The sequence below is a fragment of the Vanessa atalanta genome, chromosome 9, assembly GCF_905147765.1.
Source record: "Vanessa atalanta chromosome 9, ilVanAtal1.2, whole genome shotgun sequence".
Taxonomy (NCBI): domain Eukaryota; kingdom Metazoa; phylum Arthropoda; class Insecta; order Lepidoptera; family Nymphalidae; genus Vanessa; species Vanessa atalanta.
In genome coordinates, this window is record NC_061879.1 from 7,089,854 (window position 1) to 7,117,701 (window position 27,848).

Consider the following 27,848-nt stretch of genomic DNA (forward strand, 5'->3'; position numbering starts at 1 on the left):
TTGTCGAAGGACCACCTTGGGTGCGTTAATGTATTTATTGAAATTCTTGATGGTCGTCTTTTGAGTTTTTTACATTCAAGTGTAATCTGAAACAAACAGTATCATATCACAGAACAAATTTTTATTAATTTTCACTGGCCTTGATTAGAACAACTCATCCATAAATAATTATATCGATAAACATAACATTTAAAGTTGCTAAGAGACATATCATTTTAGTTTTCATAATTTTCTATGTTTCTTATAGTGATAATGGCGGACGGATAGGACGGAGGTACAACATCATGATCAGCCCATATTCGTCTACTGCTGGATATAGGCCTCTCAAATTGCACAGTACAACATCATATGCTTTCTCCGACTTCCATCCATTTAAAAGTAAAAAGGAACAACTACTAATATACATTTAGGTTTATTACATATTAAGACGTAATTTAAAATCATCTCGTTCTGTAGCGAAGGTAAGTATATTGAGAAAACCGGCAATTGTCCACCGAAAATCTCCCATATCCTCTAAATCGCATTGAAGTAAAGTGGTGTACTCTAAAATCTTCTTCTTAGAAGAAGAGGCCCAGCAATAAAATTAAATTTTCTACTTTACTACTACAAAATCTACTTATGGAATTGTATACTCACTAACATGACACCAGTTGCACTTAGTATTAAAAAACCAGCAAATAGTAAATAAGCGTGTAAAAACAAATATAGTTCCTGATCAACGATCATAGATATAATAAGTCCTATTGGAATCTGAGTTTGTGACCATAAAGCTCCTCCTATTAGTGTTTGTTCGTCTCTATTCTTGGGCCTAGACTCCACATTTGCAGTAGCCCATAGAAACGCTGCTGCTATTACGATACCTAGACTACTGAATTTTAGAATTAAACTAGCAACGTTAGAAACCATTAGTAATTATTTTTCACATATCATCAGGTTAGTACTGTTTTGTTAATATCGTTTTTAAAGTTCATATTTGACGTTTAACTTCAATTTTGATAATTTTAATAGGTATACTCGACGTCATTCTATTTTGAGTTTCAATGTAAACGTAAATTTATATGTTGATCTTTTTTGCACAACTCATGATGCGCTTTAGAGAGTTCTTTGTATACAATTGAAAGGATAATTAATTGAATACAAATAAATTCTCTATTTTTCTAAAAATTGATTTGTGTGATAGAAACGTAAAATAACAATAATCAAAATAGTTCTAAAACACTGTAAATTATGAAAATAAACACTAATTGACTCATTTCTCGTATACACTACCGTCCAATAAGAAGTTTTCCTGTAGAAAAACCTCAGGTGCAGAATAGCATGTATGATTTGGGTATTCTCGTGCCCTCGGAAAGCATGTTAGACCAGTTATACTTGCGCACATACATGTACACAATAATGTATTCTGCATAGTTGGCTAATGGCTCTTAAGGCGACCGTCGTGGCTGAAATCGTTAGTATCAATATATTTTTCTCCCCATCCATGCTATAACGTTGGCAATTATTCCACCAACCAACCATTTCCCGAGTAGTTGTTACAACGGCTAAAATTACAGAACAGCGCCAATAGCAATCATTAAAATTATGCGTAACAAGACTTCATTATAATAATAGCCAAATTTTAATTTAGTCACGGGAAATTTAACATAGTACGACAAGATTTAATCTTAACATATTTTTTCAAACTCCGAAAATTTTATAGTTCATTACATAAAAACATTAAACATGTTGAAACACGTCGTCATTTGTCATGTTTTTATCGTTTTTCAAGTGATTTATTTAACTGCTCACGAAACGCAAAAAAGCTATGTAAGTTTTACATATAAAATGTATCAGTATATTTTTATTTTATTATTATTACTCATTTTAAACCCCCGCCATTCCATACTATAAAAATTATAACGTAAACTCTAATTCACTTCCTATATTTAAAAAAATACCGTTAATAATAAGTCTACATTTTTTTATCGACATTTTACAATAATGATAGGAAATAAATAAAATTGAAAGGTCAATCAGCATGGATTTTAATTTTGAACCCGAAAAAAAAAATACATTTGGACTAATTTCTTTACCGTTTTTGACAGTTATTGAAATCATATATTTTGTGTAATAAGTACATGTATCTGTGAGTGGTTTAACGACAAATAAATGTATTTGAGACTGTAATAAAGAACAGTATCATAATTAAAAAAAAGTTATTACATTTGTTTACTAAAGGATTTAGGCAACTTTGATAATTTTTGTTTAAATTACTCAATACATATTTTTAAGCTGATTAGTTAACAAAAAAATATCACATTTTAAATCCCTTTTTTCATAGACCACCGATTATTATTATGTATTAATGAACGTCTATTTTTTATAAAATCCTTAATATATTTAGTATTCATTGATTAATTTTAAAAACAGGGTGAATTCTCACTGAAAATCATAAAATTTAATGTCTGCAAGGGCCCAAAGAGAATTGACTGCACCAACTTAACAACGAGCATACTCAATGAAACAAATTTAATAATAAACCTCGAAATTAAGAAAAATCTCACCGTAAATCGGGTAATATTTTACATTTACATAAGTTCTATTTCTTAGTTATTCTTAGTTGTGGTCAATAATTTCTCTCCGAATGATTTCCCTCTTCAGTAATGAAAAGGTTTCGAAATTTTTCTACCACGCTATTCAAGGTTTTTATAAATAAACACGTTGCAGTACTTTATGAAGAGGTCCGTACGATGTTTTGTCTTACCTGCCAAGCACCAGTTAATTAATAAATATTATTGACGCACGTGGAGTATCAGTGATAATCATCATCTGCAATATTGTCAACAACAACAAGCTTGCTTTATTCAAATAATTCCTTAGTTTAAAAACTGATAAATAATTAATTAGAAACAATATTTTTAAAATAGACAAATATTCTCTTAGTTTATCTTTTAAAATAGGGAAAAATTGTATCACTGGTAAACAACAAACCACTTGTGAGACTGCAGATGAAAAATCCATGCGACCACCTATTCATGAAGACAATGTTTCAAACAATACTGAACATTACTCAGAATTGTATATTCATAAAGGTAAGTAGATAGTTGTATAACCATTCTGTTTTATTCAAATATTTTTTTTAATATTGACACAATGGACATAATTACATTTCAAAAGAATGATTGAATTAAAATAGAAGGAGCGAGAAAAATCGTCGCCAAGTTTTTGGACTATAGACTTAGATGTCTAGTTCAATTCTCATCTTCGGTCTATAAGTACCAACTCACTTCTCAAATAAGCTAGCAATTACATGAAAATACATGTATCTAATATTCTTTAAAATAAATAAGTATAAATAAGTATAATGTCAAATACGTTTTTTTTATTATTTTCAGTCAAAAAAATTTCTAAATGTAGATATTGATGAAATAGCGAAAAATTACTATGGAGGAATGTTTTTATATGGAAATATAACTTTTAAATCTGTTTTTTACAACGACGAATGCAACTTCTCCTGCACCGTTGCTGAAGTTGCCTTATCTCCTAGGAAGAATAAAAAAACAAAATAATATAAATTACACTTGGAACACCGTAACACTATTAAATAATCGTTATCAATTACTTAAGCTGTATTCGTGTGGTTATATGTTATTATGCTTCACATTTTATGTATAACGAATAACTCAGGCAGGTATTTACTTGAAGAAAATATTTGTATCTATCCATTCATTTCTTTCATTCATATTACCAAAATAGAATCAATGACACAAAATGATCAGATACCCTAAATTAATACTTTTAATGTATTTAACATTCAATAAAGGTTGAGTCGATTACATTTAACTCTCTTTCGTAAGTCTTGTGCACGCGTCAAATCAAATACATGTTATTTCAGTACGTATTGCTATTTTCTACACATATGTAAATTTGTATGAATGACATTACATGAACTTTTCAATGTCATCCATATTATATTGGAAAAAGCAATTCGTAATATTTCAACTTTACCTACTGAGGCAATCGATAATAATTTCTTAGATTGAATTGTATTGTAATAAATGGTATTGTTATGGTTAAATAAATAAACTAATATAAGTGACCGAATAAAATTATTTTATTAATAAATAAATAAATTGTAACAGTTAATAAAATTTGTTCTTTTATTTTTTACATTATTCTTGCAGATATCAATCAAATGGACAACTTTCATCATGGTCCAGCTGTACGCAGTACATTCCACGCGATCTGAAATTTTAAGTATTATTCTACGTATAAAAATTTGTCTTTATAGTGCTTCTCGGTATTTTTTTGCTAAATACCTATTTAATAATACATAGTTATTTTAGTAGACCCGCCTTCATGTACCGCTTTCGCCTAAAGGTGGACTGGTACAGAATGCTATTCGGCATCAAGTCCACCTTGTGTTTCAAAAGGACTCATTTTGTCAATAAAATATTTTAAATACTCATAAAGGCATTAATTCGTTCTTTCCTTCTAATGATCCAATAAGTAGCATAACTTACGAGTCGGGTATTTCGTCTCCAATCCTCACTAACTTGCGATCTGTGCGCAAACCCCATCGCTCTTGTTTTGGGCATGTCGAGTCGCATGGCACACCCACCATACGTATGCGCCGACGCACGCTGGCAGCAAAATAACAGGAACTCATAAAATGACTGCATCGCGCAATTCCTGCAAAAACAATTACAAATGTTTGATTTAAAATAAATAAAATACCTCTGTCTTTGTGCTTTATCATTTCCTTGTTACATCATAGGAGCAAAAAACCTAGATTAGGTGGATTAGGGTAGTAGTTGAGTCGTGGGGATCCAGATATCATTTATTTTTCTATTTTCTTAATACTTTTCATGATCATAAAAATTCATACGGTTTTATAATAATTGCGTAAATCCAGAACAACAGGTGCAAACAAAGAAAAATACACTATTGGAATATTAGAATTTGTATTTTATAAGTTTTACGAACTTTAACTTACCGCTTTATTAATCTCACGTATTTTATTTAAAGTTTATCTGGATAAAATAGTTGTGTCAGCGTTGTTATTTTGTGCAGCATTAAATTATTTTTGGTTCATAACTGTATTTTTATATGCTTTATTATATTTAAAACTATAACGCAACTACTATTAAGTTAAGCATCTCATTGATTATCAAAACTAAGATTGTACTGAAGTATAAAAGATAAGATAAGAGTTTATATAATAATAATTTAATTAATAATCGAATACTCATACAGATTGATAACTTAAACCTTATTCTACAAAAGCGATGTTATAATTTTAATCGACATTTTCTTTAATTCTTGAGATTTTTTCATAATTCCGGATTTGAATTTTGCATTTAAATATGCAGCACCAAATATTAGGAAAATGTAACATTGGTATGTGTTTGTTTTATTTTACTATGTATTTAATTTAATTAAAAAATGTCCATCATTTATAAGATTTTAAATGAACATGGTTATTTTTATTACTAACAGTATTTAAAACGGGATATTTACCATGTTTTTTATTTTTATTTGTTGGAGCTCGATATTTCGACATTATCTACGAATGTCTTGTTCACGAGACTCATAATGTCGAAATTACTATACTGTCCATCATTTGTTTGTTTGGTTTTTCTTAATTTTAAGCACACAAAACTGCGTTAAAAATATGATTTTTAAGGTGTAATGAAAGAGAAAATGAGCTTAAGAAATTACCCTACGACTTTATAATCGCTTATAACCATACTTCTTAGGTTTATATTATGATACTCTAAGATATAATTTATATCAATGTAATAATAATTATTCCAAATTTGAATTTCGAATCAGGAAAACAAAACAAAACAAATTAAATATTATAACATTAGTATTATGTTCAGGCATGAGTTAAATGGAGATTCGAACTTTAATAGCATTTAATATCTAATGCATACTCATAAAGTGTCCTTTGCAACCAGGCTGTAGTCTTCCGCCGTTGACACAGAAGTCTGCGTGCCCCACTTGACCACTTTCGCCAAGAAAACCAGCATTTGTATGTATCACTTGTACAACATATGCGTCGTCTCTGCCGAGGCGGAATAATCTCGATCCGTAATTAGACACAAGAGGGCGCGCTGGGTCTAAACCTTATAACAAAATAATTAAAAAAATATAATTAAACAGTAACTATTACTTATTTGAGTACTTATTCATTTCAAATATAAAATATATAAATATAATGCAACACGTTAAATATTGACCAAAAATAAATATTAAAACAGCATATTTCCGTAAATAGGCTGATAACTCCTGGGCCTGATAAAGTCCAGACCTGGGTCTTATATTATTAAAAAAAAAATAATGCAGAATATTGCGTACTGAATAAGTAACAGCATTATTGACATCGAGAACATATAGTAGAGCATATTTCTAGTTGACTACAACTACATTGTTACTCTAAGTGTAGCAATTAAACTCACACTCTAACAGCATACATCACATACTGTATTGATTGGAATCAAGAGTGGGGTCATCGTGGATTAAAAATCTGAGAAATTTTTGCAATAAACATCATCATTATCTCTTCATAATCTCTCTTTTTAAGGAAATGGAAGAAAAATTATTCCACCACGTTGCTCGAGTGCGGGCTATTGATCAGACATTCGAATGAACTGTGTGAAAATATTATTATATATATTTTCATTTACAATCGAGAAAGAGATGAATAATTAACACATATCGTAAATAAAAAACCCAGTATCGCCGAAATCTTCGGCTATATTTTGTTTTTTCTTAAGACAAATGTTCTGCTCTGTATATTTCCTAGACTACTTCAGCTCGACTGTATACTCTATGGTTTATTACAATATAACTAGCAATTTATTTTATCTATTTCATGCGTTAGGTACTCATCACATATATGTGTATTTATACCACATTGCTGTTGACAGCGAACAAGACCAGTCAACCGTGTTGTGATTTGCAGTAAATATGGTGAAAGTAGATATCAAATACACAAAGGTAAGTTTCAAATTCATTTAACCTAATTAAATTAAATACATTTGTTTGAATTACTATTTTTAATTAAAAAATAGTATATTTAATTTATAATCATAGTAAGTTAATTTGTTTACTTATTTATATATATTATTGATTGATCCATTTCAAATTAACTTCACTGAGATATATTATAACTTTTGTAATAAATTTTTATCCCAAACTATATGTACACTTACGTATACTTTTGTTATATATTTGCAAACAATTATTACTAGTATTACTTAGTATTACTTTTTTGTATATAAATTGGAATTATATTACTCTATGCATTTTGTGTTAGAGATGTCTAGTTTTTATCTGACGTAAGTACTTTTTATTTATTTATCCACTAAAATATGTACCTACTTATGGAGAACATTGTAGTAGCGTCATAAAAAAGATAATTAAATGGTTTATTCAATAAAAAAACTTAGCAACGCATTTGGCAATAAATTAACAGTCTGTAAGGCTCTTCGTTTTGTTGGGGCTTCTTCTCCTTAATTAAATACGTTGCGTTTTTAAATAATAGCGGTTCAATTTGGTCGCTTATGATGGGTTAAATCTAATCTTAACTGGGTAGTAAGTAAAGTTAACATCATCTCCGTAAATGAGTTGGTAAAATCAGACGGCCACGCGCACTTATTGATCAAATGAAATAGCGCGCTTCCCGGGCTTCTTTATACACATTTCCGTCCCTTATCACGAAATCACGATGTTAATGTAAATATGGCACTCATCAATAAAACATTGCTAAATTATTTACTCATATCTGCACCTGAGTCTGACTTTCGTATCATCATGGTAACGTAAAAAATCCAAAACGCAGACGCTAAAAGCAATTAAAACAGGCAAAAAATTTGCGCACTGATTTTGAGTAGAGTTAGGACGAACTTGAATAAAGTGTATTTTGATTTTTTATCACAATTTAAATAATCTAAAAATTGAGGTCTATAACAATATAAACTTCATATAGATCTTTGAAAAACTTTTATGACTACAAAAGCCAGCTCTCTAGATGTTTAGATTCTTGTCAGGAGCAGACATAAGCAAATGACCCGCTTTTTTGTTTCATTTGACCAAATTATGTAGAAATTTTATTCACTGGCTTCCTAAACGAACACCAGCTGATCTCTTATAAGTCTGCTACTAAAATGAATACGGACTTATTTATATTAAACATTATAATAAAAAGTAGAGAAAATGAATTATGAAACTTTCAAAGCTTTAAATTCATATTTTTATTCAATCAGATAAATTGGTATTGGTATACCTTCGTTGTATCACTAGATTGATGATACAAACACGAATTTGAAATTTAACTATAGCAATCACGATAGAGATTATTTGGATTGATATAACTTTACAAAAGTATATAATTATGATAAAATATTGTGCAATTCACCAGTATAGTCTATTGATCACTTTAAACTATCTTCTTTACGTAAACATACGTAATGACAGCATGATTAGGCAATTTTATAAGAGTATAGATATTATTTATAATGACAAAAACAATTCTATTTTTATCTAGCTTACATTTGCGCATAGTATACACAGTAAGGATATCTTAACAATTCTTTCAAATATTACGAAGACAATTTCAGTGGTTTTTTATTGACATTATTACATCTCTCCGTGTGTCCGTGACTCCACCGCATCTTCCATATCAAAAAGAAAGAACTCTTAGAACGTACTCGACGTTAAAACTCAATTTGACATGATATTACTATACATTTAAAGCTTACCTCTTATTCAGGCTGTCTGTTTTATTAAGAAGACCTAGCAAAAAATATATAATAGCAAATTAAATAACATCATCAACTATATATATATATATACATCTAATAAGTATCATATTATATTCTGCATCAAATTCCACGAATACAGTTTTTCCATAAAGGCCAATTATTTATTTATTTACAAAACGAGAGATTTTTTTATAATTGTAATGATTTTATTATTTTCCACGATGATTTCTATGATGTGGGGACGTCCCTCTAAATATCATCATCTTTCCGAATTCCTTACACTTTTGATTTCATATAAATCAATCTATAGACCTATGTACAGCTTATTTGAACATCGAATATTAGTTTAATATTTAGTCAGAAACCTAGGTAAAAAAGATATATTTACCCTCCTCTTGACTAGTAAACGTTTTATCGTTTTTATCTTACGCTCAAGCGTCAAGGTTAAACAAACTATAAGGTGCAAATCATGTTGTAAATAGAAGTTATTAATTAGCGTATTATGTTATAGGGTAAAAAATATTCTATGGATCCATCTCTTACGAATATAAGGATTCGATTACCTAAATTAGTTTTATCTAAGTATTTCTAGGTTATTAAAGTTTTATACATGTATATTTTATTTTTATACAGTTGTTCATCAACAATGAGTGGGTGGATGCCGTTAGTAAGAAGACTTTTCCCACTATTAACCCTCAAGATGAGACCGTCATCACACAAGTCGCTGAAGGAGACAAGGTGATTAAGCTAACTGTTCCAAATAGTAATGATTTCGCTGTCATATACAACTTTTTCTAAAATACTCATACAATGTGTGCATTTTATGTTAAATAATTAAATTTTACTTTGTTGCTCTTGATTAGGCTGATGTGGACTTAGCAGTGAAAGCCGCTGTAAAGGCATTCCACCGTTATTCAGAATGGAGGCTACTCGATGCTTCTCAACGAGGCAGACTGCTCCTCAAGTTGGCAGATCTCATGGAAAGAGACGTGAAATACTTGGGCGAACTTGAGACTTTAGATTGCGGCAAACCAGTTGCACAGGCAACAGGTGAAGCAGCTTGGTCGGCTCAAATTATCAGATATTACGCCGGAAAAGCTGATAAAATTTTGGGTAACACTATCCCCGCAGGTAAATAAAGATATACTATATTTTCTATTACATTTCAAGTATTTTATTTCATTCAAGTGCTTCTGTTTCAATAAATTTAACTTTTTAGACGGCGAAGTGCTCTCCATGACAATTAAAGAACCTGTAGGCGTTTGTGGTCAAATCCTGCCTTGGAACTATCCTATTCCCATGTTTGTTTGGAAGATCGCCCCTGCCCTAGCTGCTGGTATGTTTTTGTTTTATCAAAAAGTTTTTTCCTTCGATCGAAATATTAACCCCATATTATTATATATAACAATGGTAACACAAAAAATGGTCGAAGGCCGAAGTTTAGAAGTCGGCAATGCTTACACTTCGATACCAAATCACTTAAAGCTGGTCGGTATTGCGTCTGAAGTCACGGCGGGTCGCAATTGAATAGAGATTAAATTATTTATTAAAATTATATTTATATTAAACTAACATAAATCTGTTGGACGGAACATAATAATAAATTATCTATGAATATAAAATAACAATATCACATAAGAAGTGTTAAAATTTACGTATGTAACATTTTTTTTTTTAATTTAGGGTGTACTCTCGTCATTAAACCCGCGGAGCAGACTCCTCTAACTGCACTTGCCTTAGCGGCATTGATCAAAGAAGCTGGTTTCCCACCGGGTGTTGTAAATGTGATTCCTGGATATGGACCTACTGCTGGTTCAGCTCTCACGAACCACCCTTGTGTTGATAAAATGGCTTTCACAGGATCCACTGAGGTGAATTTATTACAAAGAACAAATTACAACGCTACAGAATACGAGATCATCATATAATATTGAGTTATTTAACATGATAAAAACTTAGTATCCAATTTAATACCAGAAAATAGTGTAACTAAGTATAATTGAAAAGATTCAGTAATAAATTTTAGACTTAGCAAAGATACTTCTTCATCTTCAAGAAGAAATGCATGATTGATAAAAATCTTCGAAAATTCCTTTTAATTTTTTAAAGCAATATTATTAATATTTAATTATGAAAGCCTGTTTATAGAGAATTTATAGTTTATTAAATATTGCTTATAGAATAGGTATATTTATTCAATTATTATTTACAGATTGGACGAATTATCATGAGTGGTGCTTCCAAAGTAAATCTAAAACGTGTCACTTTAGAACTCGGAGGAAAGAGCCCCCTAGTTATTTTCAACGACGCGGATGGTAAATAACAATTTAAATGATGAAATAATTTAATTAAAATTTTTTTGTTGTTTATATAATAATTATATTAAAACAATGCTCTTAGCATATTACGTGCATTGATTCTAATATAGACTTTATTATCAACTAAAGTACATAAATATACTTTAGTTGACAATCATGATAAGATTACAAATAAGTGCAATGTAAGCTTGACTATAAATAATTTGAGAATTTATATGTTTTTTTGCAAATCATTTAAAATTGCATTTTGGTTACAAAAATAAAAGAACATTGTATTATGTTTTAGTCGAGAAGGCAGCACAAATCGCTCACAGAGCTGCCTTCGCAAACGCTGGCCAATGCTGTGCTGCTGGAACTAGGACTTTTGTTCAGTCTGGTATCTACGAAGCTTTCGTTGCAAAGGCCGCTGAAATTGCTAAAAAACGAACTGTAGGAAATCCTTACGAAGACGTTCAACAAGGACCACAGGTATTGAACAGCAGAAGAACACTTCAAACCTAACCTGAATAAATATAAACGGAAATGTTTATTGTAATAAAATTATACTTTCAACAAAGAGATATTTAAGATCAAAATTTAATAAAATTTTTAATTTGATATCGACAACTTAAACATTTTGTATTAACCACGAAGAAGATTAGAAACGACCTTAGATAAATTATATCTATTTTATAGATTGATAACGAGATGTTCACAAAAGTCATGGGCTACATCCAATCAGGCAAAAAAGAAGCTCGTTGCGTTGCTGGTGGAGACAGAATTGGAAAAACTGGATTCTACATCCAACCTACTGTTTTCGCTGATGTTAAAGATGATATGAAAATTGCTAAAGAAGAAGTAAGATTTTTTCGCAAATAATACTTAAAAGTGAATGCTTTGAAAATATTAACAAACTTTATTGATAACTTGTAAATGAATTCATTCATATAGATCTTCGGACCCGTTCAGAGTATCCTCAAGTTCGACACATTCGACGAAGTAATCGACCGTGCAAACAACACTAACTATGGTCTTGGTTCTGGAGTCGTCACTAACGATATCACAACCGCCTTGGCATTCGCTAAACATATACGTGCAGGCACTGTTTGGTAAATAAATACATTCCAATATTTTCAATATATCTTGTTAATTATCATTACAGCATGATTAAAATATTCTTAATTCGAATATCCTCTTATAAAATTTCGTTAAATCGTCGTTTTTTTATTTTTGTTGCGAAAAATTGCAGTTACGGTAAAAACATAATGTTAAAATTAATATAAAAACTTATTTTTAATTATAATCATTTTTTTTAATATTCATTATAATTATTTATATTTAATTTGATTTTTCAGGGTAAATACGTATGAGCATGTGACTCCCCAAACTCCATTCGGAGGATTTAAGGAATCAGGCATTGGTCGTGAAATGTAAGTTTTTTTTTTGTCATATGGGTATAGGCGGCAAGTGGGCCTGCCCATAAATACTGCCCATAGATACTGTAACCTCATAGCAATTGGTACTATAAGAAATATTAATCATTTCTCATATCGCAAATATTTCCTTGGAAACTAAGATGTTATGCCTCTTGTGCCACTACTGGCCCACACACCCTTTAAGCCGGAAAACAACAATACAAAGTTTTGCTGTTTGGTGGTAGAATATGTAATGATTGGGTGGTACCTACCCAGACGGGCCTGAACAAAGCCCTACCGTACCCAACCAAGTCAAGTCTCTTGGGAATTGAAATCTACTAACTAAAAACATATCTTTATCTGTTGGACAAATATAATTTGAAACAAAAAGGTTTTATATAAACACGATTTTTTTATCGTACATATTCGTTTAATTTTGTATAATATGTAGATATACATATTCTAAACGTCAATATATTTATACCCAGTACTTATTGAGGTATTCCATCAATATATTTAAAAATATATTTTTTTAGGGGCGAGGAAGGCATTCTGCAATATCTAGAGAATAAAACCGTTACTATCAACCTGCCGAAGAAACCGCAAATGTAATCTACCGATGCAGAAAATATCAACTTAATCATATTATATAAAATTAAAAAAGGAGGTTATATTCTTAATCTTACATCAGAGTACACTTAATTGTACATATTAATAAAAATCGTTTCAAAACTGTACAAAATTGTTGTTTTTTAATAAAATAATTTCATGAGAAATAATAACTCATATTTTACATAACTATAATGTACTTTATATATTTTAAAAACAAATAAGTCCTCAAGAAGTTACTGCCTAGAAAAGAAGAGAGACCGTACTATTGCATATTTATATGAAAATTTTCATTTGCTAATGGCTTCTTATTTTACTACATAAGTTTTTTTTTTAATATTTACATTTGTCATATGATTGGCCATAAAGCAACCAACTCATTTAATAAAAAAAAAATCGTTATGAAAAAATAAATAAAAATATTGCTTGTAGTTAGTATTTTAGTTTCATAATTTTTGTTATAGTTTCGAAGAAAATTGGCACCAATGTCAAAAAAGCCAATGCAGATAAAGAAATCCGTTTTCTCTTTTTCTATCTAATACAAAATCAAAATTATCACGTTAAAAAGTTCACATACATTTATATGTAATATTTTTATTTGTTTAAAGTCTAGACTATATTGTACACCTGAAGCGAAGCGAAAGAAAAGAAGAAAAGCGAAAATAAAAATCACGATTCATTCGATTTTAATTTTATAAGTATTGTTCCAGGCACACATTCTCTAAATACTTATTCGATAGATTTTTTTTATCAATACTGCTTTTTATCTCTTTGTTATGTTAACTTTATTCAATACATGTATTCGTTCTGATAATAACAATAAATATTATTTCATAACTATCATATAAGTCACTAAAAGTTTATTCTTAAGTTATCATCAAAGACGTTAGGTCAACAACCTCTATATATTTTTTTCTTAACTCTTGTTTTTTCTGTTAGTGTATATATAATAATTACCTATCAATAATAATAAAAATACTAATGAAGTAAAAAGTTAAACTTTATCTTTAAGCTGATATTATGATATGGTCAATATCTCAGGTTTATGAATTCACGCCAATGATCCTAATTCTGGCATAGTATTCGTTTCAACTATATTCATCTACATCCTGACAGTATTCCTGACTGTATAATTATCACTTGTGAGAATTTGAGTATATTATACTGTTTATTAGTGAATAACCAGTATAATAGTATACAGTATAGCATATATATCAGTGTATAGTAATTAGTATATTGATATACTAATTGTTACATCCTGCAGCATAGACCCTTTTTTACGCAGTGGAAAACCAGCCAAGGATATAAAAGCCCCTGGAGGATGAACTGGATTATGTTGAATCGTCTTCAACACGTATCAAAAAGCCTCCGCTCGTGACTCGGTGTAGCTTGCCTAAGTCGACATAGATGCTGCTCTAACATATAGGCATTACGTATAATCACTGACAATATAATTTATATAGACAATTTTACTATTTTATAAATTCGAGACATACTATGTTGTAAGTACGCGATTAATTAATATATTAATAAAGGCAATAACAATTGTACCTATACCCATACTAATATTATAAAACTTAAAGTAACTCTGTCTGTCTGTCAGTCAGTCTGTTTGTTGCCGTTTAACAGCCAAACCACTGAAACGAATTTTATGAAATTTGTTATGAAGGACATGGACTACTTTTTATGATGGTAGGATGTCATTCATTCATCCGCCTGGCTTGTTACCACCGTACGCATGGTGAAACACTCGTGAAGTGGCTGCTTGCAGCCGCGTTTCGAGATCAGCCGGCGTACAGCCAGTGCCCGAGCGCGCATTGTCGCGATAAGTGTTGGTCCGGTGGATGTTGCTGTTGAACCAATGCTGGAGGAAAGTATATTGGCCCGCCGGTCAGGGAGACCCGTAGAAACGGTTGTTCCGCTGGCCGCCCGTGGCAGAGTACAGGGGCCCAAGCGTTCCTAACCAGCTCGCGAGGCTGCCCCACCAGGCCACGCATAATCCCGGTGTGGACCGTCGTGCCGGTTGGTGACCGGACGGTGGGGTCCCGGCGGCCACTACCGGGAGGGTTCGAGGGCCCTTCCGCCCGGCGGGTCGGTTTATTTTCTCTTCTGGCAACTTATTGGGGAAACACAGCTCCACACTTTGACCGTCCTTATCGTGGCAACGCATCGCTCGCTTCACGTCTCTTCCTCTTTTTTCCCCCTATCCATGACAGTGCATAAAAGAAATGACGGTCGTACAGCGGTGCACACCCCCACCATTCCCACGCTGTTTGAGGTTGAGTTCGTTAACATCCGTGGACTCCACGCTAACCTCAATGCTGTCCACCACCATCTCGAGACAGCACGGCCAGCAATGTTGTTTCTGACGGAGACTCAAATACTCCGTCCTGTCGATACCAGCTACCTTAATTATCCCGGCTACATGCTTGAAGAATCCTTCAAAGCGAAAGCCGGAGTATGCTTGTTCGTCAGGACGGATGTTTGTTGTCACCGTCTGCGCTGCTTGGAGGACCCTTCCTTCTCCCTGTTAGTGGTACGTGTGGACTTGGTTCGTCAGAGTCGGGTCTACGTGTGCCTCTACAGATCCCACAATGGTGACTTGGAGACAAGCCGACTATTTGACCATCTTAGTCGGGTGGCAGATGCTGCGCAAGAGCAGTTTCCTAACGCGGAACTGGTGTTTTTGGGGGACTTTAACGCTCACCATGAATCATGGTTGAAGTCCTCCAAAACTGACCATGCGGGAAGGACTGCCCATGCTTTCGCTCTCACGCATGACTTGACCCAGTTGGTTGATCAGCCCACCAGGATCCCAGACATTGACGGGCAAGCGCCTTCCCTACTGGACCTTCTGCTGACTAGCCACCCGGTGGAATATCAGGTTGAGGTTCGGGCTCCACTTGGTTCTTCGGATCACTGCCTGATATCTACCAAAGTGCCACAGGCCAAGCTGCCGCCACCAACGGTAAGCAAACGTCGCATTTGGCACTATAAGTCGGCAGATTAGGACGGTTTGCGCGATTACTATGCGTCAGTCCCTTGGAAGGAGCGTTGCTTCAGTGAAAATGACCCGACAGCTAGCGCCGCTGCTATTGCTGGTGAGATCCTGTTGGGGATGGAATACTATATTCCTAACTCAGACCTCGCCAGTAAGGGTACGCGTAACCGTTGGTTCACTCGCGAATGTGCCGATGCTGTGTCTTCTAAGCAGGCGGCATATCGCGCGTGGATCAATGGCTGCGTTAGTGGGGCATCTAACATTGACTCACTGAAAGCAACCTACAATAAAACTTCCAAGTCTTGTAGGAAGGCATACACAAGAGCGGATGCACAGCGCATTGCGCGGTTTGGCCATGACCTTATTTCACATCCTAGAGGCTCCCGTAGCTTCTGGCGTCTGACCAAATCTGTGCAAAGCAATTTCTGTCAACCTTCGCTGCCACCGCTCAGGTATCCGGACGGATCGCTAGCTCACAGTCCGCAGGAGAAAGCTGATCTTCTGGCAAAACTCTTTGCGGATAATTCCGTAATCAATGATTGTAGTGCGCTGCCACCAACAATTCCTTCATGTGGCTACACGATGCCTGACATCAAAATCAGGCAACGTGATGTACGTGCAGAGCTACAATCACTTGATGTGCGGAAAGCTAGCGGTCCCGATGGAATACCAGCCATAGTGCTGATGAAGTGTGCAGCGGAGCTGTCTCCTGTGTTAACGCGCCTGTTCCAGCTGTCTCTTTCTACAGGATGTGTGCCGGATTCTTGGAGAGAAGCTAATGTGCAAGCGGTTCCCAAAAAAGGGGATCGATCTGACCCGGCAAATTATCGGCCAATAGCTATCACCTCAGTTCTTTGTAAGGTGATGGAACGGATCTTAAACAACCAACTGATCCATTACCTAGAAGATCACTGTCTAATTAATGATCGTCAGTACGGGTTTCGACCAAAACGGTCCACAGGTGATCTTCTAGCGTACGTAACACACCTCTGGGGTGAAGCTATCGATAAGCGTGGAGAGTCGTTGGCCGTCAGCCTCGATATCTCCAAGGCTTTCGACAGAGTCTGGCACAGAAGTCTTCTCTCCAAGCTGCCGGCATACGGTCTGCCGGTTCAGCTCTGCACCTGGATTGCTAGCTTCCTACACAAGCGCAGCCTTCGCGTTCTAGTTGATGGTTGCGCTTCAAAATCCCATGTAGTGAATGCTGGAGTCCCCCAGGGGTCTGTGATATCCCCCACGCTCTTTCTTCTGCATATCAATGATATGCTCTCTCTTGGGAACATACATTGCTATGCAGATGACAGTACAGTGCACGGGGGATACCACGGACGCGCAGCGGCTGGACGGGCGGAAACTGAGGAGAGACGGAGGGATCTTGTTGTTGAGCTCGATAGGACGTTAGGACTCATCGCCAAATGGGGCTCTGACAATCTTGTTGAGTTTAACGCCAAGAAAACACAGGTGTGCGCTCTCACAGCGAAAAAGTCACCATTTTCCCCTCCTCCTTCCCTCTGTGGCACCACGCTGGAGATACATAGCAAAGTCGCCATACTGGGAATCGACGTTCGGTGCGACCTCAATCCAAAGGATCACATCGAGGCTGTTATAAAAACAGCCTCACGTAAACTCGGAGTCCTGAACAAGGTGCGGCGTTTTTTCACGCCTGCTCAACTGCTCCTGCTGTATAAAACACAGGTACGGTCCTGCGTTGAATATTGCTCGCACCTCTGGGATGGCTCCGCTAAGTACCTACTGGAGGCCTTGGATCGGTTGCAGCGACGTGCGGTTCGCATTATTGGCGATGTAAAGGTCACCAACACCCTCGAGCCTTTACAATTGCGTCGAGAGATAGCGGCACTCAGCGCTTTCTATCGAATGTGTCACGGCGAGTGCTCAGAGGAACTATTCTCCCTTATTCCTGCTTCCCCTTTCCTTCACAAGTCCACGCGTGCTGGTTCTCGATGTCACCGCCTAACTGTGACATCAATTCCATCGCGTACAAAGAAATTTGGCAACTCTTTTCTTTGTCGCACTTCCAAAACATGGAATTCTTTACCAGCGCACGTATTCCCCTCCTCTTATGACCTGGGTTCCTTCAAGCGAGGCGTGAAGAGGCATCTTGCGGGCCGGCAAGGCGGGGGCGGCTAGAGCAGATCACCTTTCCCAACTGCACTAGCCGTCGTCGCATTTGGACTCTACTACCACTTACCATCAGGTGGAGCAGAGTCATTTGCCCTCCCGGGCAATAAAAAAAAAAAAAAAAAACTATATTCTGACGACTAATCCCTAAAACACGAGCAAAGTCGCTGGCAACAACTAGTATTTTATAATTATACATAATGTTGTAGAGACATATTAAATGTTTATTTAAAAATAGTACTCGTGTTTTTTATTGCAAGACCTGTCAATCTCATCCATTGCAAATTTCGAACCCTTAATTTATCAGTAAGAAATCGCTATTGAATGATAAGACCTTATCGTATGTACGTGTATTATGATAAGTAGTTCTTTTATGTGTTTGATGTACAATAGAAAAATATTTATAGCAGTGATTAATCGACTACGATGAGATGGAACTTCTACGGAATAACAATTAACGAATTAAGTTAAACGCGAACAGTCTTATGTCATTATATCGTACCGACTTTGTATATTGTGATTCGATTCCCCGATCTGTGTTTAAGTGCGTGCGGTTGAATTCTCCAAGTGTACGTTTCGTTATCAATCATTCCAGTCGATCTATTTTAGTCCGTTGGCAGAAACTAACGTACATATTTCGTCTGTGTTAGTACAACTTGTACATCGCTGACAGCGAACGAAAGCGGTTGTGTGCGTTGTGTATTTAAATAAAAATGGTTAAAGTTGATATTAAATACACTAAGGTAAGTTTCAAATATATTTATTAATTAATATTCAAATATTATTTTTGTTTATCGTGTTTATCAATTCTATTAATTACCTTAGATTTTTTTAAAGTAGAATGGAGTTTATAATTTGCTTCGAATCTTTACAGAAATATTTATACCTAACACATTTAAATTTCGATATGCAATATGATTGCTTTGTGATATTTGTGAATTGTGTTATATTTAAAACGTAACACACGTCATTATAATCACATAATATTCACTACAAAAGAACGAGAGATTAAGCAATAAAAACCTATTTATTTGATAATCTTAGTATCAACAAAAAAAATAAGATAATATTTTATTATTCCGTCCAAGACCGTTGTGTATTTGCTTCTTTATAAAGTAAGTTTTAAAAACCAGATGTTCCGTTCTTGTATTCTTGTATTATGCCTATTTGTCAATATTTAAAGGATTTTTTGTTGACTTTGCTAAAATTCAAAGAAAGTTACAACTATGTACCTACATATATATGTATTCTCAAACTTATATATCGGAGTGTATGAAATACATGGAAAAACTTATTATTATTATATATAAAAAATACGAAATTAATTTACATTGTTAATATTTTGCATGTAAAGGTTATTTGTTTATATTTAAAACTAGCGACCCGCCCTGGCTTCGCACGGGTGTAATATTGATACTAATAAATATACTACACTCTTACAACGTTCACAGTTTTTCAGTCATTAGGCAATACAAACGACTTTATCCCTGCGTTTTAAATTTGTAGTATCTTCGAAAATATTCATTTAAATTACATGCTGTAGGACCATATTGATCTATATTATATGCACAATGTATTAAATTTACTTAATTGGATAAGGATTAATGCTGTACATCTTAAAATCACTTCGAAAATAGGTAATTTTTTCTCCTAAAAAGTAAAAGTAAAAATGTTTAATGTGAGATATCCCTAAGAGATAGACATATATTTCTTACTAAGAAGCTCCATTAAATATTATCGTATGAAACATCCAAAATAATAAAATGCTTACCTACTACCGATGATGTCATATACGTGAATATAAAGGTGAGCAGTAAATAATGGAAATAAACAGTACTGCCACAGAGGGGGCGTGTTACTAGACGTCCATTTAAGAATATTATAGAAATAATGAAATGGAAATATGTACCTTTAAAGTAAATAGTCCAAAATGTTTTCAAAGTTAACATTATTGGGCACTGATACCAAAAATTGGAAAATTCAATGAATATTTTAGGGTTCCGTACTTCTAATGTACCCTTTTAAGGTCTCATCGTTGTCCATCTGTCTGTTTGTATGTCTGTCCGCCAAAACCGCCCTCTCTAGGGAACGCATAGAGGTATAAAGTTGAAATTAATACTAAATACTCAGGTCTGCGGTACCTTGGAACTATGGCAAAATAAAACCGTTAAATCTACGCAATCAAAAGATATACGCGTTTATATCGCATTTCCAATACTATATATAACTAAAAATAATAATATAACTTCCCGTTGACCTAAAATTTGCCAAGAAACAATATCTTGTAGAAAAACTATAGAAAAAAATTCGAAAACCGTAAAATTTGTTGTTTCTCTAGTCGTGTTTGGTGGTTCGAAGCACCCGTGCGAAGTCAGAGTAGGTCGCTACTAATATATTCAAAAACTATACAATACTTATGTTTAAGTATTTAAAATTAAAGCTATACTTACATGTCATCTATCAAACTGATACAAATAAATGCAATCAAGTATAGATAACTTATAAACCAAAACCATTGATAGATTATTCTTCACAATACATAACAACTCAGAACAAGTGATATTTATCGATAAGCTATTCATCGTACACGCATACTGCACTGTTGTTTTATTGCCTTGCGGTCAGCGAGTGCTTTATACAATCTACTACAGTACTGTGCAACCTTATATTTTACATTCATTAAAAAAAAACACAGTACAGATTAAACAAACGATTAAAGTAATTACCTAAAAGTTTTAATCATATACATATTATGAATATATATCTAAATAATATAAATATTCGATAACCTTAAGAAATGTATTTAATAAAATAATTAACGCCAAAAATTTCAAGATAAAAGTCCATGACCACATATATATGTAACCATATATATTCAGTCCCAGATCTAATGAGGCTTAACCTCCATGCGTCGTTCATTTGTTAATTCACAACATTAAGAATTTGGTGACGAATGGCAGACACACTTGAGCCTTTGTCTGTATAGAAACTAGCTAATTGCGCAGAACTTATTGCACAAATATTTGCACACTCTCATAAACCGATGAGATGGCAAATCCATTACGATCGGAAATAGTTCTTGCTTGCCAAGTTAATAATAATGTAATGGAAAGAAAAACTTTTTTCTCTCTATTTACAGTTATAAACAATAAATTATATTGTAAAATATGTATTGTAATTACTTTGAAAATAATGAGTATAAGGATTTGAAAATCTTGTTATTAAAGACCAACACTGTCCCAAATTTTTCCTTACTCGGAACAATAGATTAGATTTGGAGCATAACTCTCTCACTAGTTTTTATATCTCTTACTAGCCCATCCATACACGCACATCTAATTATAGTTAGTAAATAAAATAATAAAAAAAAACCGTCACTTAATCTTTGTTCGTACAATATGGACTCGTTTAGTAGTTTTAACATAAATAGCACGCCCTCTCGTGGACTTGTAAAGGTAAAAGCCAGTATCAGATGGCTAGTAAGAGATATAAAAGGCAATACAGTTATGGTGCAGTATGCACTTATGTATTTATTAATATAAAGGATATCTTCAAGTAGCGATTATGTGTGTATTGATTATTCGTTCGTATTTGTAACTTCTGCGAAGCATATACAGTAGGTAATTGTATCTAATAGCACAAACGATCCTTTGTGGGCAGACGTAAATAACGGCTAACAATAGGTATGAATTAACGTCAATATTATCTTCAATTGAACTGACATTCATTGAATGGATAAAGGAGAAGTTATGTTTTGCCATTTTAAATTGGAAATATTTAAAAGTAAGTTTATTTTTACCACAATCATTAAAATAAATTCAAAGTAAAAATACTTTTTAAAAAAAGCTTTTATTTAAATGCTCTAAAAAGAAGAAAATAAAATTTTCCTTTAAAATTTTAACTATCAATTTATAACCTCATTATACACAATTTATTTAATCATAAAAGCTCATAAAAAAAAATTATCCGTAAGAATTCGGAACGTTCGGCCAGTGGAGATATAAAATATTGTAGAAACTCATTGTCACCATATTTATCAGGAGTAGGTATAGTAGCACGGCGAAATAAATAAGATTCGTAGTTTATTCATGTTTGATTACTATAATCATGAAACTTGTCGTTTTGCTTACGGATTACTTAGATTAGTATGAATATGACAAATACTTATAGTTTTTTTTTTAATTTTTAATCTAAAGATAGATAAAAAATAAACATTAGGGCTAGTGTCTACTGGCCCATAAATATACCATAAAATATACAAGAAAATTTAAGGAAGTATAATCATTAAATCTTTACATATAAACTAAAAACTTTAATATTTGCCTTTGTATGTTTAGTTGTTCATCAACAACGAATGGGTGGATGCCGTCAGCAAGAAAACGTTTCCTACCATCAATCCTCAAGATGAGACCGTCATTACACAAGTCGCTGAAGGAGATAAGGTACCAATCTAAGCTCTTTTAAAATTATCAGCTTCTTCTCTAACCAAGTGCTGATTAAAATAGTAAATAATTTAACATCGTTTGACTAGGCTGATGTAGACATCGCAGTGGAAGCTGCTGCTAAAGCATTCCACCGTTATTCCGAATGGAGGCTACTCGATGCTTCTCAACGTGGCCGACTGCTCCACAAGTTGGCAGATCTTATAGAAAGAGATGTCAAGTACTTGGGAGAACTCGAGACTCTAGATTGTGGCAAACCAGTTTCGCAGGCGACAAATGAAGCTGCTTGGTCAACTCAAATCATCAGATATTATGCCGGAAAAGCTGACAAAATCTTGGGGAGCACTATCCCTGCAGGTAAATATACCTTGTTACATTATTTTTCTTTCATTTATGTTATTTTTTTAACTTACTTAAAAAAGGAATTGAACTTTTCAGATGGCGAAGTTCTATCCATGACCTTAAAGGAACCAGTCGGCGTTTGTGGTCAAATCCTGCCATGGAACTACCCCATTCCCATGTTTGTTTGGAAAATCGCACCTGCGCTGGCAGCTGGTACAATATTTTCTTAACAAAAATAGAGTACCTAAAGGAAATAATTGAAATGAGTACAAATACTAATTTAGTGATAAGAATTAGATTTATCGTGTTATCGGTATTAAGCACTGTGTCGACATACAATTACTTTCTGAAGACTTTGTTGAAACTCTATTTTCTTTCGAATTAGAAAAAAATATATTATTAATATATATTTTATAAACAGGATGTACGATTGTCATCAAGCCAGCTGAGCAAACTCCTCTCACTGCACTGGCTTTAGCTGCATTAATCAAAGAGGCCGGATTCCCTCCAGGAGTGGTCAATGTTATTCCTGGATATGGACCCACTGCTGGTGCGGCGCTCACCAACAACCCTAAAGTCGACAAAATGGCCTTCACGGGATCAACTGAAGTAAATAATTAGATTTCAAATGTATAAATAGTATATAGAGTAAAAATTTGGAATGGGTCAGAAAACTTTGCGGCCATAACGGCTAAAGCTACAGAAAAAACCTTTATGAATTTTGAAAACATTGGAAATAGTATGAACTTTAGGAAAAACGGAAATACACACAAATCTTTATAGACTATTGGACATGGTATAGTATTCGCAACAAATGTTATCCATAATTGGAATAATTCGAAATCAAAGTAGTCAAAAAGTTCAATTTATACGCCAAAATTATTGCAAAACAGGTATAGATAGGATATACCCGTATATAGAAATTTTATGTACCACCAATTATTTGTCTAGAGTTTAGTGGACGACAATTTCACTAAGAGATCCTAAATAACATAAGCACTCTATTGTAAAGAAAATAGAAAGTTACGTTCCTTTCTGATTTAAATACATAAGTATAATACTCGACGAAAACGGCATTATTTATAAACAAACACAAAATCTAACAAAAATCCAGATTCCAGAATCCAGAGAACTATATTAATATTAATTAGAATTATTAAGACACGTTTCAATAAATCGTCATTAGAATATATTTTATTTCTCATCATACATTCTATGACAGTATTATCATTTTATTGTTATGCGAAGAGTCGTTGCGTGTACTTAATTAGCATAGCATATTAATATGAAAGTATAATCATCACTCTTAGCCGTATGCTACGGTAATTAACTCTGAATATCATGTTGATAAGTCTAAGATTATATGAATAATATACCATTCAAGATCAGCGTGATTAAAACAAGTAAAGTATTGATTTGCAATAAGCGACAGACACTTTAAATACTCCCTAAAACCATACTATGAATTTCATAGCAAATTTACATCTATTATGTTCATATTTTTTTTCAGGTTGGGCGCATTATCATGAGTGGAGCCTCTGCTGTAAATCTAAAACGCGTCACTCTAGAACTGGGGGGAAAAAGTCCTTTGGTTATTTTCAACGATGCTGATGGTAAATTACAACTACTATGTTTTGACACTTAAATATATATGTATATGTATGAGTGCTTGTAATTTAATTGGCTCACTCTCAATTCCAATCGATGAATATCAATATAATATATACGGTTTGTGGTAGATTAACTGATGAGGATAATATCACCATCATACCTTTGGATTAGTATTATTATTATTTTTGGTCAGCAAAGGATTTAAAATTTATAATTATGATAAGATATCACAAATTTACACAAAATTTGTATAAAAGTTTGAATAAAAATTTGTAAAATTGTGTTAATTTCTAGTGGAAAAAGCAGCACAAATCGCTCACCGAGCTGCCTTCGCAAACGCTGGCCAATGCTGCGTTGCTGGCACTAGGACTTATGTCCAGTCTGGTATCTATGACGCTTTTGTAGCAAAAGCCGCTGAAATTGCTAAAAACAGAACTGTTGGCAATCCCTACGAAGACGTTCAACAGGGTCCACAGGTAAGAAATAATAATAATACAATAACACATACGAGAAATATAACTACTACAACTCATATCCATTTTTGTTGCTGGGTTGTATAAAAAATCTCAATTAAATCTGTTTTTTCTAGGGAGAAAAACTATTTAAATCAATATTTCAATCCAAAACTTGAAACTTTGAAATTTCAATTTACCATAAAAAAAAATACCAATTAAAAATTGTTGCGAATACTAGTTTAATAATATTCTACAACGTAACAAAAAATGTCTACCTACGTTAACGACAATATAGCTTCATAAAACTGACACATGGAATTGTTCATAAATTTAGAAAAAAAAATCGATTGGAAACCTAGTAAAAAAAAGGTCAAGCCATTTGATTGATTTTTTCTTATGAATAACAAAATATTCTAAATAACAAACTAAGGTTAAAAATAACTAGAAGAATTCGAATTACGAACTTATATAATTTGAATGTTTATTACTTTTGTAGATTGACCAAGACATGTTCACAAAAGTCATGGGTTACATCCACGCGGGCAAGAAAGAAGGTGCTCGTTGCATTGCTGGTGGAGACCGTCATGGAAACATTGGTTTCTTCATCCAACCCACCGTGTTTGCTGATGTTAAGGATGACATGACAATTGCCAGGGAAGAGGTGAGACTCATTGTGATGTATATGTGTCTATAAACAATATTTTTTGAATTACATACTATTTTAATGGCGATCCTTTCGATACAGATGCATCTGTGGGTACAATCTGACAAACAGCTCGATGAAAAACAAATCCTATATTGTCACGGTTAAAATAATTTATAATAATACATCGCAAATGTTTAAAGTTACTTTTTGAACATTATAATTTTTTTTTTTCTCAAGATCTTCGGACCCGTGCAGAGTATTCTCAAGTTCGAAACATTCGACGAAGTAATCGACCGGGCGAACAACTCCAACTATGGTCTCGGATCCGGTGTCATTACTAACGACATCACAACCGCAATGTCATTCGTTAAACATATACGTACAGGAACCGTGTGGTAACTAAATTAATACTTATATATATATATAATACTACTTATACTTATATGTTAGAAAGAATTTTCAAAATATAGAATCAACTTTTTCTTGGTTATCATAAATAATATTAAGCTTGTAATTATTACGAAATACCTTTAAAAGACATTACAAAAACTTATTTTATAAGTATTTTGCATCATCATTAAGATAATTATCCAACAACCCGTATTGGAGCAGCATGGTGGAGCAACCATAGCCCAGGGACTTTTTAAAGTTATTAAATTTCATTTGTTTATTTTTTAGGGTAAACACATACGAGCATGTCGCACCCCAAACTCCATTTGGAGGATTTAAGGAATCTGGTATTGGCCGTGAATTGTAAGTATACAATCTATCGATTAATTAATTTATTTTTGATAAATATTACTATAATTATCATGAGGAAAATTCAAATTACTTTGATCGAATATCTAATCAATATAAACATGATAAGTATATCAATATTATTCCGCATATGATAGCTTATTAAAATTTTTTTAAACATTTTTAGGGGCGAGGAAGGCATCCAGCAATATTTAGAGAACAAGACTGTTACAATCAACCTACCAAAGAAATTCGGAATGTAATTTTATAATGATATAAACCAAATAAAACCTTATAACCTATACCAATAGCTATTATTTATTCCTGCCATTATTCCCTGTGTTCGTTCCAATATACAAATAAGAAAGGGTTTAATTTTTTGATGTCTCCTTCCCTTTAAACATTAACCTAATATGTCTTCTTCATTATAAGTATTAAATAGCGCATTTAAAATCATCGTAAACAACAAAAAAAATAATTAAAAGAATGTTTAATTTGGATATAAAAAAAATCCGAATCCTAAATGAATGTATTTTTCCGAAATTGCTAGTTTTAACACAAATATAATTTGATGATCCAATCAAAGATGTATAACGTATCGTACTCGAATTCTGATATTTAACGTTTATTATTTTTTATGACATATTGGTAAAAAATACTACTTACCAATAAAATTTAAAAAACCAAAAACGGACTTCATATTTTATGTAAAACAAAACGATTTAATAAGCTTCATCTTCTTTAAAATCGAATAATAAGTATATTTTGTAAATATGTTTTATGTTACAATAATGCAGTTCAAATGTGTGTAGAAAATCGGGTATCCCTGGAACTAGTGAGAATAAATTATGGAGAAACCCTTTCTATCATTACACACTTTAATGGTTTTAATATGGAAGAAGTTTCATCTTTGTAAAAACATTCATTAACTCTATATAGATGACATTTGTCTTTCTAATTATGCACACTGCATTCGCGAAATCATAGCACAAGCACGAAATTATCTAAATGTTTTAAATGAATGGTTTCTCCATAATATTTTTACAATTTATAAAATACCTGACTGCACACCACTAAAAATAAATAACATTATTTTAAATCGAATAAAAAAAGAAAAGTATTTACCCTAAAATTAGATGACAAACTTGTATAGGATTCACATACAAACCCAATTGCCAGCATATTTTATAAAGGGGGGGGGGGGAGGTCAACTGGAAAGTTTGAAATTGCATCATACATAAAATCCAGACAACTATTTACAACGCTTACTTGCTTTAAAACAGAAAATCATATTAGTGTGAGAGTGCACATTAGACTGAGCACACATTAGACTGCCTGATACCACTTGTTAACGACTGAATTAAATAAAATTTATGAACGAGCTGAAGTTATGCATTGGGGAA

At 33.1% G+C, this 27,848-nt stretch overlaps 4 protein-coding genes across 4 annotated transcripts in view; 3 read left to right on the forward strand and 1 right to left on the reverse strand.

The window, feature by feature from the left end:
• Positions 1 to 1,417: 1,417 nt before the first annotated feature.
• LOC125066421 lies at positions 1,418 to 3,548 on the forward strand. Its single transcript, XM_047674489.1, has 4 exons — positions 1,418 to 1,450; positions 2,410 to 2,553; positions 2,940 to 3,071; positions 3,375 to 3,548. Exons 1-4 carry the CDS (start codon positions 1,418 to 1,420, stop codon positions 3,546 to 3,548), a joined length of 483 nt encoding a protein of 160 aa, XP_047530445.1.
• Positions 3,549 to 4,158: 610 nt separating this feature from the next.
• LOC125066351 (lipase member H-A-like) overlaps positions 4,159 to 27,848 on the reverse strand; it is a 39,599-nt gene continuing 15,909 nt past the window's right edge. Inside the window, exons 6-8 of the mRNA XM_047674402.1 lie at positions 5,919 to 6,110; positions 4,503 to 4,671; positions 4,159 to 4,224 (exon numbers count right to left, since the gene is read on the reverse strand). Coding sequence (XP_047530358.1) covers positions 4,167 to 4,224; positions 4,503 to 4,671; positions 5,919 to 6,110 — 419 coding nt within the window. The 3' untranslated portion in view covers positions 4,159 to 4,166. The remainder of the gene's footprint in view (positions 4,225 to 4,502; positions 4,672 to 5,918; positions 6,111 to 27,848) is intronic.
• Positions 6,885 to 13,213, forward strand: LOC125066350 (aldehyde dehydrogenase X, mitochondrial-like). The gene is made up of 11 exons (XM_047674401.1): positions 6,885 to 6,984; positions 9,384 to 9,488; positions 9,614 to 9,881; positions 9,970 to 10,086; positions 10,434 to 10,621; positions 10,963 to 11,065; positions 11,355 to 11,536; positions 11,744 to 11,905; positions 11,999 to 12,156; positions 12,403 to 12,477; positions 12,999 to 13,213. The coding sequence occupies exons 1-11, from the start codon at positions 6,955 to 6,957 to the stop codon at positions 13,072 to 13,074; spliced, it is 1,464 nt and encodes a 487-aa protein (XP_047530357.1). The 5' UTR covers positions 6,885 to 6,954; the 3' UTR covers positions 13,075 to 13,213.
• LOC125066348 (aldehyde dehydrogenase X, mitochondrial-like) lies at positions 18,741 to 26,749 on the forward strand. Its single transcript, XM_047674399.1, has 11 exons — positions 18,741 to 18,954; positions 22,549 to 22,653; positions 22,743 to 23,010; positions 23,092 to 23,208; positions 23,417 to 23,604; positions 24,506 to 24,608; positions 24,901 to 25,082; positions 25,558 to 25,722; positions 25,945 to 26,102; positions 26,386 to 26,460; positions 26,633 to 26,749. Exons 1-11 carry the CDS (start codon positions 18,925 to 18,927, stop codon positions 26,706 to 26,708), a joined length of 1,467 nt encoding a protein of 488 aa, XP_047530355.1. The 5' UTR covers positions 18,741 to 18,924; the 3' UTR covers positions 26,709 to 26,749.

Bases quoted from the DNA above. Each gene is read 5' to 3' on its own strand.
- LOC125066348 (XM_047674399.1), top strand. From the start codon at position 18,925: ATGGTTAAAGTTGATATTAAATACACTAAG. The intron at 26,103-26,385 runs GTAACTAAATTA...TTTATTTTTTAG, and splicing joins ATACGTACAGGAACCGTGTG to GGTAAACACATACGAGCATG. The intron at 26,461-26,632 runs GTAAGTATACAA...AAACATTTTTAG, and splicing joins TCTGGTATTGGCCGTGAATT to GGGCGAGGAAGGCATCCAGC.
- LOC125066421 (XM_047674489.1), top strand. From the start codon at position 1,418: ATGGCTCTTAAGGCGACCGTCGTGGCTGAAATC. The intron at 1,451-2,409 runs GTTAGTATCAAT...TTTTAAAAACAG, and splicing joins CGACCGTCGTGGCTGAAATC to GGTGAATTCTCACTGAAAAT. The intron at 3,072-3,374 runs GTAAGTAGATAG...TATTATTTTCAG, and splicing joins AGAATTGTATATTCATAAAG to TCAAAAAAATTTCTAAATGT.
- LOC125066350 (XM_047674401.1), top strand. From the start codon at position 6,955: ATGGTGAAAGTAGATATCAAATACACAAAG. The intron at 11,066-11,354 runs GTAAATAACAAT...ATTATGTTTTAG, and splicing joins TATTTTCAACGACGCGGATG to TCGAGAAGGCAGCACAAATC. The intron at 11,906-11,998 runs GTAAGATTTTTT...TCATTCATATAG, and splicing joins TGAAAATTGCTAAAGAAGAA to ATCTTCGGACCCGTTCAGAG.